Raw genomic sequence first — 17237 nt, 5'->3', positions numbered from 1 at the left:
TCAACTTCAAAATCTGTGAAACGATATATTGTAATAACAAAAGATGGAGACAATCAGATGAAAGATGAAAAAAATCATATGCCACATTGATTTATAAAATTATAAGATCCGTCAAATATTCATCAGTTTAAACATATTTTATTGTTCAAAATTACAAATGGATCAGACATAAGTTTTACAAAGTAGTAACGTCTTTTTCCAAAATATTCATTGTATCAGAAGTCCATCAATAGACGTCTAGTAATGGACTTCTGATTGTATACAGACAAATCTCCCGATTATTTTCTGTGGAAGCATTCTGTGCAATTCAGCTATTTTAGTCCTTGATTCTTTCTAGCGATAGATGACACATCATATGTGCGACCGATCGATAATATAAGACATGTCAGTTATTGCAGTAATGTATGGTTCGAGCTTTACCTAGACATTCAAATTTTGTTGAAAGAGATTTTAAAAGTTAGTAAGTAAGTAAGTAAGTAGTCGGTCGGTCGGTCGGTCGGTCGGTCGGTCAGTATCACAGTTTAACTAATACTGCTAAGTTGACAGTTGTTTTATTTACTCTTATTAAAGTTTATGCAAGTATATGATAAGGCAAAGTTTATTGGCCCCTTGAATTCGGAATTTTTTGTGTAAATATGTTAAAAGCATCTTTCAGATGTTTAAAACTTATTGCATTTAGTGCAAAACTGCAAAAACTGTCATATAAGCCTCATGTTGGGATCTTGACGTTAAGTGCCAGTCTTTGTACGAATCAGGCAATTTTGAAAAAAATCAAAACATGTCCGAAAAAAACCCACCGACCTAACCATCCTATTTTGAAGTTACCCTCATCCTGATTTAGAAATGGTAGGACTTTTGTTTCTGCGTGTCTGGTAATTCGATAAATCTCTAGATAAATTTTGGTTAGAATGATAGCAAATTACGGAGTTCGCTCCCCTTAATTTTTCATTTCTAGTGCATTTCAACCAAATTATATCTTGAATTACCAGAACAGGACAAGGAAACAAATGTTATATTCATGCACCATTATACATTTTGAACAAAAATTAATGTCAACCTGAGTGGGTTTTTGTTTGTCATGTTTTCACCACTGCCTGATTCTTAGGCAGATTGGCACTTAAAAATAGTTGGATATGAGCCAAGGCTTCAAGTGAACCCAAAAATCTATTTTGTATTTTAAAGATGTTAATACGCAATACGTAAAATATCGTATTTTCTGATACAAAATATATCTTTTGGGTCTTTTTCGGTAGCAGATTCACAGCCTCAGTTTAAACAATATAGCAAATGTTTATATTCTGGACAATGTTTCGCAACATAATCATTTATTGCAAACTTATCTTTTATAAGTTTTTTACCCGATTTGCTAAAAATCACAACTTTGGTTTTGTCAAAATCTACTGTCAATTAGTCCCAACAACTACAATTCAAACTAAGCCAGTATATAGGCATATTTGTGAGGCATTGGCTGTTTAAGAAACAAGACTGACTAAATCATCGGCATATAATAGACAAGATATATCATTCTAATTTGAATGTGTTGTAAAAAATTGGGGGTAAATCATTAAAATATAAAGCAAATAATGCAGGTCATGAGATACGTCCCTGATTCATCCCAACTGTTGAATAAAAAAAAAAAGCCAATGACAAGTCCAGAGATCTTCATCAAGTACCAAATTTCTTTATACATATATATCATTTCAAGAAATAGGGACCGTTTATGTTGTTATTCGCCAGATTTTTTTTTTTAAATAGGGTCTCTCTATAAATAGTATCAAACGCCTACCATAAATAAACACACAGTCATATTTCCTCTTGATGACGAACACGCTTTATCAACTGTCGTTTTAACTTCACTTTCTGAATCCAATTTGCTCACGAAAAATACCGTGCAATTTATTTTCAGATTTTTGTTTTTAATCTGTAATGTAGGACTCGTAGAAAAATATCTTATGCAAGTAGAAAGGGTTATACCTCAATAATAAGATAGACCGCCGTTTATGGTGGGTTTGATCATGAAATTTTCTCTCAATAAGGTGGGATAAATACCAGACGTAAGAACAAATAGATAATTTCCAATCTTAAGTCTGTTTGTTCTCAATTCTGGTATTTATTAAATAATTTTACATAAACATAAACATTCGCACAATGCATTTTCAACATTTCATTTGTAATACAATCTGAACCACTTTCTTCGTTATATGCTACACAACCCCCCTCATCGCCTGTCAGTATAGTGTTGTTTAAATTCTTAGTGCTACATTCTTTAAATGCAATTTTAAGTCTACGTTCTTATCATAATAAATATTCATCAGTGTATTTAGCTATTCAATCCCGCGTTCTTTAAGTTGAATGTTTGAGCTAGGATCCTTAAATTTCTCCTTCATTATCTTTTTAAGTTGAATGGAAAAGTCATTCGTCATGGGGGGAAAATCACAGGCACTTTATCTGAAAAAATACTTTAAAGTATGTAGATTATTTTTTTTCAGAGACAAGTGCCTGTGGAAAAATGTATTCTGCACCAACAAACGAGGGGTGGATGGGGGTCCTTCATCTCTGTATCCTTTATTTTTAGACCATCAAAGTTTTCTCTATTCCATTATAAAGTTTGTCCATTAATCTCCATTCTTTATATTTTACTCCGTTATTCTCTATTCTTTTTTTTTTCCTTTATTCTGCACGTTTTACCAAGGATTTGTATAGTAAGACTTACTATATATACAAATCCTTGGTTTTACTCATTATTCTCTCTTCTATAAACCCCATCCATACCCTCAGAAACATTGGTGTTCACAGTATGACAGTATTTTGATAATTGGACATGACTCATTAGTAATAAATATGGTACAATATTTTGCATTGGAGAGAAATTTTCTCAATTTATTTTCTTTTCGGAACTGAGCCAATCAAATCCTTCTTTCTATTTCAGTTTTGACGGGCACCTGTAAGAAATAGTTCTTCGTAAATAAATCCGCATTTTATATGACAGTTATGCAGTTGAATAAATAGAAGTAATACAAACTTTGAAAAATATTATATTTTACATGACTATGTAAAATAAAGATCGTAAGTCGTCTTCACTGAAATACATGGCACATTTAATCATGCCCTAACTCCGCGGATTAATAATATTGTCGAACGAAATTCGCCGGCTCATCATGTCAATGGATCATCGATCGGAACTATCCAATCTTCCGGAAGTAATCTAGTAGAATATGATATTTTAACAAGAATGTGATCAAGATGAAAGAATGAATAGTATACTTATGTCATATTGCTTGATGATTTTCTAAAATGGGAAACTGCTTGTGTCCGGACAATTCAAACCTTAACAATTCATCATCCCCAGCCACTGGAGCAGTTCAGCTAAAAAAGCCCGAGCCGAATGGAGCTGTTGTATCTCCAAATCAGATAACAATAACAACAAACCCACAGCCTGATAGTCCTGCTGTTTCAGTTGTTTCTTCGCAGCCAGCAGAGCCATCAGCTAGTGACGCCTCCACTAGTAATGTCAAAATATTTATTTCACTTTACGATTATGATGCTAGGACAGCAGAGGACTTAAGCTTCATAAAAGGCGAGCATCTAGAAATTCTAAATGACACACAAGGAGATTGGTGGTATGCCAAATCAAGATTGTCAAAAAAGGAAGGATATATACCATCAAATTATGTAGCTAAGTTGAAAAGCTTGGAGTCTGAACCGTAAGTAAATGTACAATCAATAAGTACATGTAATTTCATTAATAAATGAGGGGGATTGCTATACACTTTAACCCTATTTGGATGCCATTTCTGGACATAACAGATGTTCTTGTAAAATTTTTACTTGACAAGAGGAAATGCCTTGATGCCTAAAAGCAAGAGTGAATGTTGTTAGACATCAATAGTTTTTAAAGTGTCACAGATTCCCAAATATATATATATAGGGATAAGTACATTATTTTGTACGTATCATACAGATATATATATATAAAGAGCTTTGGCATTTGATTGATTGATAGGTGTTTAATGACACTTTCAGCACTATTGTGCTATTTCGTGATGGTCAGTTTTTTTATTGGTAGAGGAAGCTGGAGAGAACCTAACTACGGTAGGAAAACTGACAGTCCTATTTGATTAAGATTGGAGTCTAGTGTGCCTGCCAGGTGCAGGGTTTGAACTCACAACCTCAGTGTTGACTGGCTAGTGATACAGTAGTTCTACTACTTAGACCACTTGGGCACAGAGGCCCCTCTTTGGCACATGAATAGAAATATGACCCATTTATTAGTGATGCACATGAGGTTTGCAGTGTTCTACCCAGATATTTCATTTAGCATCCTGGTAAACAGGGGAAATTAAAATACCATCTTGTTTCTAAAAATTGTAGCATCACATCCATTACATAATCTATAAGAAAACCACTTCAGATAGCATCACATTTAAGATTATAGCATCACATTACCATGATGCTAAAAGGCCCTGGGGAGAACACTGGTTTGGGGTTCTACTTTTATTTGTGAGAAATGGCTGAAATGTATATATACATGTAACTACTCTATAGGTTATTCAGTGATCTCCTCAGGCCATTTTATCGTCGTGGCACCGAGACGCTATAATTTTTCTGCGACGCTATAATATTACGAGGATGCTATATTTTCTTGTCGCTATACATTGCAGCAAAATCGATGTCCTAATTTTTGAACTTTCGTCTAATTACCGCTTGTGATCATAAAAATTATATCACCTTTAATTGTAATCCTTTCAAGTCAGACAATAGAGGCAATTAAGAGTGATTAAATGGGTGTTAATTGCCCTTTGGGTGATAACTGTTTAGATACCAATACCCCAAGCTGACACTTATGACATGACTAATAACACGTGGTCCAATCGCAAATTTTGACATCTTGAAAATGAAATAAAAAATTCATAAACAATTCAAAATCTACGTTTGCATCATGGCATAACCGTCTCCTAAGAGAAGAAAAACTACACGGGGTACCTCGATGTTGACAAAATGGCTGACCAAACCAAGTTTTACAAATACGCATTTTTTTCATGTCGATTAAATAGCAATTTTTCATTTATAAGTAAAGAAATTAAACTTTTAAGCACCGCTTTTGTGCTATTTCGTGGCGGCCAGTTTTTATTGGTGGAAGAAGCCGGAATGCCCGGAGAAAACCACAGACCTTCGATAGGAAAACTGACAATCCTAGTCAATTAAGATTGGAGTCGAGTGCACCCGCACGAGCGGGGTTCGAACTCACAACCTCAGTGTTGACTGGCTAGTGATTACAGTAGTAACTACTTAGACCACTCGGCTAGCAAGGCCCCCGAATTTCAAAGATGAAAACGATTTTTTCAAACTAACAACTTAAAAAGAAGTATTTTCTTTCCCTTCCGGTACTTGTTACTCGAGAGCGTACAATGTACATTAAACATTCTGATTTTCTGCAAAATAAGTTTGATACTTCAATTGAACATGATGAAAATTGCCTTTAGTAAATGTTTCATCCATTTATTGCATTAAAAGCGTCATATTCATTCCAAATCGCTTGTCAAATATTGTTTATTTTCGTTAATTTTTCTACGATTGCCATTATAATATTTGTTCAAACTACGGATCGGATGCGGGATTTTATCGTAAGCGCACCAGCTATGACCAAAATCCACATTTTTAGGATAATAACTACAGAAGTGGATTTTGGTCATAGCTGGTGCGCTTACGATAAAATCCCGCATGGCACAGCTGACAGAATAATAATAATCCAAAAAAGGAAAACTACGCATTCCACACTCATTAACAGACCTCCTTGCTAAATGTATTTATTTCTATGTAAATGCATTGTTTCAATTTACTGATTAAAGTAGCTTAACATTGTTAAAAATAAATATCTTTTTGATGAGAAACAACTGGGACTAATACATTGAGTCCCAGGAAACAATGAATTTCATAAACATGAAGTCATGATAAACAGAATAGTTTTTTAATTGAAATTTTATTAATATATGATACTTTCCTTTCCTTTTTGATATAAAAAAAAGTTCTTTTTTGTACTAAATATTTAGTTGTAGTTTCTGACACGAGGAAAAATGTAATTCTGTAAGAGGAAAAATACAATTCTGTAACAATATAATTCTGTAAGAGGAAAAATATAATTCTGTAACTATAAATGAATATTGAAGACATAAACTGAAACAAATGTTCTACTTTAATTGTATTCTCAGTTATGAATTGAACAATATAAACATTACTTAAAGGAAATACACATCATCACATGTAGAGCATTTTACCTAACTCTTAGCTGACAAGTCTGCTCTTACCCCCTGAATGTTGTGTGCTTAGGAGAGAAGCAGCAATTTGACCAGAGCAGAGATTCAAACCATTGAATTCCGTTCCTGCATTCTAGGCAAACATGAGACAATTAGGCAGATAAAACATCAAAGAACATCAAAGAAGGGTACAATGTACATTTATTCAGAAAGATAAATGTACATTGTACCCTTCTTTGAATGTTTTAACTGCCTAAATTATTCATCAAACATTTAAACATTAAATCAAATAATTTGGCTGATTCTACAAACTTCTGCAAAGCAGGGTTACATATATATGTTTTTTTTGTTTTTGTTTTTCTTCTTCCCTGTTTGGCAAATTGCGGACCATATGGTCCGCAAATTGTCAAAAAATATCATATGGACCTATGAGTTACATCCACAATCACAGGTACATTGTGTAAGCCAGGGGATAAGTGGTAGAATAAGTTCACTTAACATAATCTGGCCTTCGGCTGTTGTCTACTCTTTGGTCGGGTTGTTGTCTCTTTGACATATTCCCCATTTCCATTCTCAATTTTATTGACATAAAATTATATGTTTATGATCATCGCCCCTTTATCCTAACTTATCTTTATACATGCAGACAATCTTTGAGTTTATATCATCATTTGCACTTTAATGAAGCTTACACCTAGAGGTGAAATCTGCTGAACCACATGAACCATGTGCACAGGAATAATCAGTGCCTATTAGGACTTCATGAGTTTATCAATTTTTCAACCCTCATCCTTCAAACTTTATACATGATATACATGTATATGCAAAACAATTGTACTGTTACTCTTGAAATGTCATAAAGAAATTGCTTGCTTTATTTTCATTCAGATGGTATTTTGGTAAAATCAAACGAGTGGAAGCAGAAAAGAAACTCCTTTTACCAGAAAATGAACATGGAGCATTTTTAATTAGAGACAGCGAAAGTAGAAGAAATGACTATTCACTTTCAGGTAAGTTATACTCATCATACATGAATGTACAATGTACCTCATGTTGTATACATTTTTATACGACCGCAAAAAAAATTTTGTGGTCGTATATTGGTATGACGTTGTCGTCGTCCGAAGACACATTAGTTTTCGCACTCTAACTTTAGTTTAAGTCAATGGATCTCAATGAAATTTTACCATAAGGTTCAATACCACAAAAGGAAGGTGGGGATTGATTTTGGGGGTTATGGTACTAACAGTTAAGGAATTAGGGGCCAAAAAGGGGCCAAAAATAAGCATTTTTGTAACTTCCAGACATAACTTGTGTGTAAGTATATGGATCTCTCTGACATTGTACCACAAGGTTCCATATCACAAAGGGAATGCTGGGATTGATTTTGGGGGTAATTGCCTCCAAATTTTAGGAATTAGGGGCCAAAAAGGGGCAAAAAACAAGCATTTTTCTAGTTTCATGACAATAACTTGTGTGTAAGTGTATGGATCTCTCTGACATTGTATCACAAGGTTCCATATCACAAAGGGAATACTGGGATTGATTTTTGGGGGGTAATTTCCTCCAAATTTTGGGAATTAGGGGCCAAAAAGGGGCAAAAAACAAGCATTTTTCTAGTTTCATGACAATAACTTGTTTGTAAGTGTATGGATCTTTATGAAATTGTACTACAAGGTTCCATATCACAAAGGGAAAGCTGGAATTGAGTTTGGGGGTAATTTCCCAAAAAGTTTAGGAATAAGGGGCCAAAAAGGGGCAAAAAATAAGCATTTTTCTAGTTTCCAGACAATAACTTGTGTTCAAGTGTATGGATCTCTCTGAAATTGTACTGCAAGATACCATACCACAAAGGGAAGGCTGGGATTAATTTTGGGGGTAATTCCCTCAAAATTTTAGTAATTAGGGGCTATAAAAGGGCAAAAAAACAAGCATTTTTCTAGTTTCAGGACAATAACTTGTGTGTAAGTGTATGGATCTTTATGAAATTGTACTGCAAGGTTCCATATCACAAAGGGAAAGCTGGGTTAGAGTTTGGGGGTAATTGCCCAAAAAGTTTAGAAATTTGGGGCCAAAAAGGGGCCAAAAATAAGCATTTTTCTAGTTTCCAGACAATAACTTGTGTTCAAGTGTATGGATCTCTCTGAAATTGTACTGCATGGTACCATACCACAAAGGGAAGGCTGGAATTGATTTCGGGGGTAATTCTCTCAAAATTTTAGTATTTAGGGGCCATAAAAGGGCAAAAAAACAAGCATTTTTCTAGTTTCAGGACAATAACTTATGTGTAAGTGTATGGATCTTTATGAAATTGTACTGCAAGGTTCCATACCACAAAGGGAATACTGGGATTGAGTTTGGGGGTAATTGCCCTAAACGTTTAGGAATTTGGGGCCAAAAAGGGGCCAAAAAAATAAGCATTTTTCTAGTTTCATGACAATAACTTGTGTTCAAGTGTATGGATCTTTATGAAATTGTACTACAAGGTTCCATACCACAAAGGGAAAGCTGGAATTTATTTTGGGGATAATTCCCTCAAAATTTTAGTAATTAGGGGCCATAAAAGGGCAAAAAAACAAGCATTTTTCTAGTTTCCAGACAATAACTTGTGTTCAAGTGTATGGATCTCTCTGAAATTGTACTGCAAGGTACCATACCACAAAGGGAAAGCTGGGACTGAGTTTGGGGGTGATAAATCATAAGGGGGTTCAAAAAATTTGGGGGAGGGGGGGTTTCCTTTTATTTTCTTTAAAATTTTCCATTTTAAATTGGTTATTTCTGATTTATATATAAAAGCAAATAATAATGATATGGTTTGAATAGGTAAATTAAAATTTTTTAAGTTCTTAGACCATTTTCATTCTGTGTCAGAAACCTATGCTGTGTCAAATATTTAATAACAATCCAAATTCAGTGCTGTATCAAGCTTGAATGTTGTGTCCATACTTGCCCCAACTGTTCAGGGTTCGACCTCTGCGGTCGTATCAAGCTGCGCCCCAGCGGAGCATTTTATTTTACTAGGCAGGGCCTATGGAAATGTTGATATCTGTCCTTGTGACATTGTAAACATTCTCACATCTACAGTTCTCATCAGATTTCAAAAATTATTCTGTAAAATGTTTGCTTCAGCAAGATCTCTTCACTTGCTATATATGTACAAAAAAAATGTGTATGTCCATGTCTAATCATTTTCCTTAACAAATTTACTGCTATACATTGTCATTGTGTAACTAAGTGTTTGTCATTATAGTGATATAATACCAACATATTACAGTAGACTCTCAAATAGGATACTCAAAATGTAGGGAAAAATATATCATTTCCTGATATACACAATGTATTCCATTAGACGATAAACATGTATAAGTTCCTGAATTTGGCTGAAAGATTGTAGGTTTGAGCATGTGTTTAGGTTAAACATCCAGAAATCCATCCTTATATGTACATGTACGTATGGGCAGGACTTCAGGGAAATGGAATATACATGTAATTTATGTGTACTTAATATTTTTGGTTGTAAACAGTGGCAGTATTAAGGGGGGGCAGGGTTTATGGAGCTTCAGATATGATTAATGCATAGGCTTTTTATAAGTATCACGCCAAACATTGGCTTGATAGTGGTCTTCCCCTTTTTCAAAATCCTCGATCAGTACCTGGTAAATGAAATACAATTCAAAGTTATATGTGCATGTTTACTTTGTATTGCAGTGAGAGATGGAGATACAGTAAAGCATTACAGAATTAGACAACTTGATGAGGGAGGAATTTTCATTGCTAGACGAGTGACATTCAGAACATTATCAGAATTAGTAGACCATTATTCCGAGGAGGCTGATGGACTGTGTGTTAACCTTAGAAAACCATGTACTCAGGTAAGTTTATAATAGTTGTTGCTGTTTGTGCTTGTGGTCATATTTTGTAAATTCGTAAATGGGAAAAATTTCATGTTCTTCCATGTGCGGAACAATATTAATATGAATATATATTTTTTAAATGTATCAACTATTTCAGGTACATGTATGTGTACTTTTTTGGATTAACACTGTTTGTCTTATTTTTTGATGAAGGTTATTATTTACTGTTACATGTATCATGAAAATTTTATGTCTTTTTTTGGGGGGGGGGGGGGGGGGGTAGGATTATTCAAAATTTTGCACACAACTTTACTTTTGGCATTGCACAAAATCTTGTCTTCTTGCAATGTTCATGAGGATGCTGTATAAAATCAATTTGAAAGTACAGTGGCAGATATTATTTTATAACTCATAAGCTGCCCTTAATCTGGAACCTCTTTGGTGTTTGTATAAAATTCAAATGTATATCTTAGTGTGTTTGATCTTTTTTAGTGAATTTTGTGTTTATCTCAGATCTCTGGTAGCTTCTGTGATATTTATTCTTTACAAGTTTAGACTCAGTTTGATCTAGACATGGTATGGTGGCTTGTCTTTTGTTGAAGACTGTGTACATGTATGTTGACCTGTAAATGCCTTATGAGTTTTTTCTCTTGTGTTTTGTGTTGCTGTAGACTGTGTACATGTATGTTGACCTGTAAATGCCTTATGAGTTTTGTCTCTGTGTTTTGTGTTGCTGTCTCATTGATGTATATACCAATTTACCCAAATCTTAAATAGTTGTTTCACAAAAGAGTGATGGTTTTGCTTATTATATGTAAACTTGTCAGTTTTGAATTTTCTTTACATTTATATGCCCCCGCAGTAGGCAACAGGGGCATTAAGTGTTACCCTTGACTGTCCTTCCGTTTGTTTGTCTTTTCATCCGTCCCATTTTTGTTTCCGCACTCTAAAGTTTGCCTCATGCAAATTTTATGAAACTCATACACAATGCTAAGAATCACAAGACACAGACAGAGTTGGAATTTGGGGTGTGAGTCATTTACCATTCTAGAGTTATGTCCCTTTTTATCTTGGAAAATTGCAAAGCTTGAGCGTGGGCATTTGTGTCCTCAGACACATTCTTCATTATTTCATGAGAGTTTGGCATCAGTATGCTGCTATTTTTTTCAATAGGCACTTGTATCCCAGTATTTTATATCATACAAAGTAATGTTTCTATTACAGATTTCCAGGGTAGGTCGATATTTCATTTACCCCACATATCTTTCTCATATGTACATTTTTATTAGATGAATTATGTTATTACAGTTGAACTTCATTCGGTTCAATGTTACATTGATGATGTAGCTTCAAATGTACATTGTACTAGCAATCTATAACAGACTTTAGTAGAGTTTTTTCCCATGTAATTACAGTTAATTGGCTTTGAGTGAAGTTCAATATTTAAAACATTATAGTACATGCAAGCTCTTTACTTTTTGCATCAAGTTTTATATTGATTTTGTAGTAAAGATGATTTGTACACATTTAAACATCCCTACATATAGCTTGTATAGTGCAAGGACATAATTATTGGTCTCTTGATATTTTTCAATTTATTTATTTTATGCAAATCCACATTTAAATAAACTTGGGAACACAATAGATGCAAAAATGCCACAAATTTATTTGTGTATGGGGCTATAATTTTTTTCCTGGTTTGCTGAAGTAGCAGAAAATAGACTTCGCCCATTTCAACTGATTTTTATACGACCGCAAAAATTAAAAATTTTTTGGTCGTATATTGGTATGACGTTGGCGTCGTCGTCTGGCGTCGTCCGAAGACACATTGGTTTTCGCACTCTAACTTTAGTTTAAGTGAATGGATCTCCATGAAATTTTACCATAAGGTTCAATACCACGAAAGGAAGGTTGGGATTATTTTGGGGGTTATGGTACCAACAGTTAAGGAATTAGGGGCCAAAAAGGGGCCAAAAATAAGCAAGTGTATGGATCTCTCTGACATTGTACCACAAGGTTCCATATCACAAAGGGAAGGCTGTAATTGATTTTGGGGGTAATTGCCTCAAAATTTTAGGAATTAGGGGCCAAAAAAGGGGCAAAAAACAAGCATTTTTCTAGTTTCAGGACAATAACTTGTGTGTAAGTGTATGGATCTTTCTTAAATTGTACTACAAGGTTCCATATCACAAAGGGAAAGCTGGAATTGAGTTTGGGGGTAATTGCCTGAAACGTTTAGGAATTGGGGGCCAAAAAGGGGCCAAAAATAAGCATTTTTCTAGTTTCAAGACAATAACTTGTGTTCAAGTGTATGGATCTCTCTGAAATTGTACTGCAAGGTACCATACCACAAAGGGAAGGCTGGGATTGAGTTTGGGGGTGATGAATCAGAAGGGGGTTCAAAAAATTTTGGGGGGGGATTTTTATTTTTTTATTTTTTTATTCTATTTTTCCTTTTTTTTTTTTTTAAATTTTCCATTTTAAGTTGGTTATTTCTGATTTATATTTAAAAGCAAATAATAATGATATGGTAGGAGATACACACCAAACAGGATGTGTAAATTTTTATATAATAAGTATTGTGCAATAGCAAGAAATTTTCAATTGCACAGTATTGCACAATAGCAAGAAATCTTCAATTGCACAGTATTGCGCAATAGCAAGAAACTTTCAATTGCACAGTATTGCGCAATAGCAAGAAATATCCAGTAGCACAATATTGTGCAATAGCAAGAAATTGTCAATTGTACAGTATTGCGCAATAGCAAGAAATATTCAATTGCACAGTATTGTGCAAAAGAAGATACTTCTTATAAATTGCTTATTTCTTGATCAATTTCAATGGGGTTTTATTCTTGAATTCTTGGGGTTCTTTAATATGCTGAATATAACCGTGTATTAAGTTTTTTGATTTTGAGCCCCGTTTTTAAATTGGTCCACATTGAGGTCCAAAGGGTCCAAAATTTAACTTTGTTTGATTTCATCAAAAATTGAATTATTGGGGTTCTTTGATATGCCAAATCTAACCATGTATTTAGATTCTTAATTTTTGGTTCCGTTTTCAAATTGGTCTACATTAAGGTCCAAAGGGTCCAAAATTAAACTTAGTTTTATTTTAACAAAAGTTGAATTTTTAGTGTTCTTTGATATGCTGAATCTAAACATGTATTTAGATTTTTGATTATGGGCCCAGTTTTCAAGTTGGTCCAAATCGGGGTCCAAAATTAAACTTTGTTTGATTTCAACAAAAATTGAATATATGGGGTTCTTTGATATGCTGAATCTAACCATGTATTTAGATTTTTGGGCCCCATTATCAACTTTGTCCACATTGAGGTCAAAAGGGTCCAAAATTAAACTTTGTTTGATTTCATCAAAAAATGAATTCTTGGGGTTCTTTGATATGCTGAATCTAACCATGTATTTAGATTTTGGATATTGGACCATAACAGGTGAATGTCCAATTTAAAATTTTTAAGTTCTTAGACCACATTCATTCTGTGTCAGAAACCTATGCTGTGTCAAATATTTAATCACAATCCAAATTCAGAGCTGTATCAAGCTTGAATGTTGTGTCCATACTTGCCCCAACTGTTCAGGGTTCGACCTCTGCGGTCGTATCAAGCTGTGCCCTGCGGAGCATTTTATTATAGTTTGTTGAGATATTGTACTCTTACACCACTGTCTCAGGTTATGGGGAGGTATGAGCACCCGCAAACATGTTTAACCTTGCTACATTCTGTATGTGCCTTGCCCAAGTCAGGAACCTATAATTCAATAGTTTTCATTTGTTGCTGTATACATGTATCATATTTGTTGTACGTTCATTGTTTTTTACATAAATCAGTCTGTTAGTTTTCTTGTTTGAACTGTTTTACATTAATCATTTCGGGGCCTTTTACAGCTGACTGTGGTATGGGTTTTACTCATCGTTGAAGGCCATACAGTGACCTTTTGTTGTTAACTTCTATGTCATTTGGTCTCAGGTGGAGAGTTGTTTCAATGGCAATCATACCACATCTTTTATATTAGGCATGCGGTTTCTGGCATAGCCTATATTGATGTCAACAAATGTTAAACTTTATGCTTTAGTCGGTTAAAAGTGAAACCACTTATTGTAATTTAATAATATTTGGTATGCAGTTGTATTAACATTGGCACATCACATTTCTGTGGAGATTAATTGGGGTTGTCATAGGCCATTTATATATAATTTCGTTGAATAAAATATTTGAGTTATACTATACACATGATACAGGTGGGAATCATTTCTCTGTGTCAACAGTTCATGTTGTGAGGTGTAATTATTTTTTTTAATGTAAACATATTTGCTATACATGTATATTTGTACAAAACATACATGTAATGACTAATCTAAATGATTATCATGTGTGTTTATATAAGGCATGTAAGGAGAAAACAAAAACATCCTAAGACAAAATTATGACCAAAAAACCAAATAAATTGCAGACAATTCTGCATCTTTCAACACATGGTTGGCAGAAATCAAAACTTGAACACCTTCAACATATTTTATGGGGAAAATGTGTTATTACATGAATTATGTATGTGTACCAAAACATCGAGGTGACAAGTACTTATGTCCATGCACTGTATCTTTAATAAGTTTGTAAAATCAGAATTATTTGTATTGAATGCTATATTAATGCAGATAAAACAGTATTTCTAAAGAAATATTATCAAACAGAGTTATTCTATGCCTGCATGTCAATTATACTATCAGTTTCCACTGTCAGCTTTCCCAATGAAATTCAGATATTTTTAGGCACTTGCATCATGGACTTGTCAATTTTTTATGATGACTGATAGACTTTTCCAAGAACTTACAAGTATGAATATGACAAGCAACTGAAATTTACAATGATTTAAAGGTTCAAGGTTTTAACCTTCAGTATGTTAAAATCTTTCTGAATTAAAAAATACAGAGTATAAAAAAATTATTAGATCAGAGTGTTCAGCTGGTGAAAAAATTCATAAGTATTACATTTATTTGATTAAGTTAATTTGTGTAAACATGATTAAAAGAGATTTTTTTTATGACAAAATTTAAGATTCATCTTGCAAAATGATTAGTTGAAAACTTTCAAATTAAATATTGTGGAAAACATTAAAATTTCTTAAATTTGTAAAACAAAAGAGTTCACAGAATCATAACAAATTAGAAATAAATGATTACAGTATGCATACTAATTTACCAACAAGTAAATGTGTTGTCAATGGGAAGAACCAAAAGAAAGAAAGTAATATGTATCTGGGTTCTTTTTGATAAAAAAAAAAAAAATAAAAAAAAACACAATGTAATTGTAATAACTCATGTGAGTTCGAAAAAAAAACTCTCAATTTTACAAAGATTTGATGAAAGATCTTTAATATTGTGAAATTAAACTTTTTTATCTGAAAAATGTGTATAGTTTTCAAAAATTGTTTTGGACTATCAGCTGTCATTCAGTTTGCACATTTTTATGCCCCCGCCGTAGCAGAGGGGGCATTAAGTTTTACCCTTGTCCGTCTGAACATCCATTTGTCCCGAAATTGGTTTCCGTTCTCTAACTTTAGTTTACCTCAACCAAATGTTATGAAACTTAAACACAATGCTTATTACCACAAAACACAGATCAAGTGTGAATTTGGGTGGAATCACTTTTACCTTTCTAGAGTTATGCCCCTTTACAAATGGAAAAATAGCTGAATTTTTTATTTCTGTTCTCTAACTTAAGTTTGCCTCAACAAAGTGTTATGAAACTTATACACAATGCTTATTACCACAAAACTCAGATCAAGTATGAATTTGGGTAGTGTCACTTTTACCGTTCTTGATTTATGTCCCTTTATAATGTTATATGCAAGCAGGGGCATAATCTGTGTCCCATGGACACATTCCCCCATTTATTTTAAAACTGCAATCCTGGTTCACATGGGAAAAATCACTCAAGGTCACTATCTTCAACAGAAAGACTTAACAGTTGATAAATTAATTAGTTGCAGTCTCAAGGTAAAGAGACAGTATATGACACGGATGTAGTCATTGCAGGTCATTGGAACAAACGTAATTATAATACCGGTAGTCATATAGCTGTCAGTGTAATGAACAATAAGAAGTGTTTTAGATTGAAATAACTTGTAATGAAGATTTGTGGAAGTTGGTACTTATATATTTTGTATTGGGTTTGTAATGAGATACTATGAAATACACCTAGTATGTTAAGTAGGAACTTGTGTCATGTTCTATATTTCCTACAAACACTCTAGCTCTGTTAGCTGAGAAGTATTGTTAATGAAGAGATCGTCATCATATGACATTGTTTAAGTTCTATTCACAATATGGATTAAGAATAACATTGATTAATTTGTACTGTACAGCATTGTACAGTGGACATATATAAAAATAAGGAGATGTGGTATGATTGCCAATGAGACAACTATCCACCAAAGTTCAAATAAAGTGGATGTAAGCAACTATAGGCAACTGTACGGCCTTCAACAATGAGAAAAACCCATACCGTATAGTTGACTTTAAAAGGCCCCGACATGAAAAATATAAAACCAGTGAATTGAGAAAACTAACGGCCTAATTTATAACAAAAACAATTTACAAAAAAAAAAATATGACGGACATGAACCAATGACAACCACTCAACTAAAGGCATCTGACTTGGGACAGGCACATAAAGAATGTGGCGGGGTTAAACATGTTTGTGAGCGCTCAACCCTCCCCTAACCTGTGAGAGTAGTGTTACAGCACAACATAAGAACAAACTATAAAAATCAGTTGAAAATGGCTTAACTCATCAGATGGATTCAAAGCAGAAAAACATCCAACAAAAACACAGATGAGACGTGGCAGGGTATTTATAGATCCCTAACAACAAAAAAGACACAAAAGTACTGTTCTGAGAGTACTTGCAGTTACTGACAGCTAGTTCAAAGCCAATAACAACTAATAAAAGAAATCATGTATCTAAGACTAATATATCAATCAGTACACATCCCAGTAATAAGTGAATGACACACATACATTTTTATGTACTTCAAAGAAAAGTCAAAGTACAGACTTACTGAACTGTTAAAGATAAATTCTTGTGGCTTTTTTTGAACCCATACACACTAG

General features: G+C 33.7%; 1 protein-coding gene across 1 annotated transcript in view; it reads left to right on the top strand.

Moving 5' to 3' along the window:
• The first annotated feature begins 3067 nt into the window (after positions 1–3067).
• Positions 3068–17237, top strand: part of LOC127706211 (tyrosine-protein kinase Src42A-like) — a 28063-nt gene continuing 13893 nt past the window's right edge. The window contains exons 1-3 of the mRNA XM_052210696.1: positions 3068–3704; positions 7143–7264; positions 9963–10126. Of these exons, the coding sequence (XP_052066656.1) occupies positions 3295–3704; positions 7143–7264; positions 9963–10126 (696 nt within the window). The 5' untranslated portion in view covers positions 3068–3294. The remainder of the gene's footprint in view (positions 3705–7142; positions 7265–9962; positions 10127–17237) is intronic.

Source organism: Mytilus californianus, unplaced genomic scaffold, assembly GCF_021869535.1.
Source record: "Mytilus californianus isolate M0D057914Y unplaced genomic scaffold, xbMytCali1.0.p SCAF_1, whole genome shotgun sequence".
NCBI lineage: Eukaryota > Metazoa > Mollusca > Bivalvia > Mytilida > Mytilidae > Mytilus > Mytilus californianus.
The sequence above is the reverse complement of the archived record's forward strand: the minus strand, read 5'-3'. Positions and strand labels throughout refer to the sequence as shown.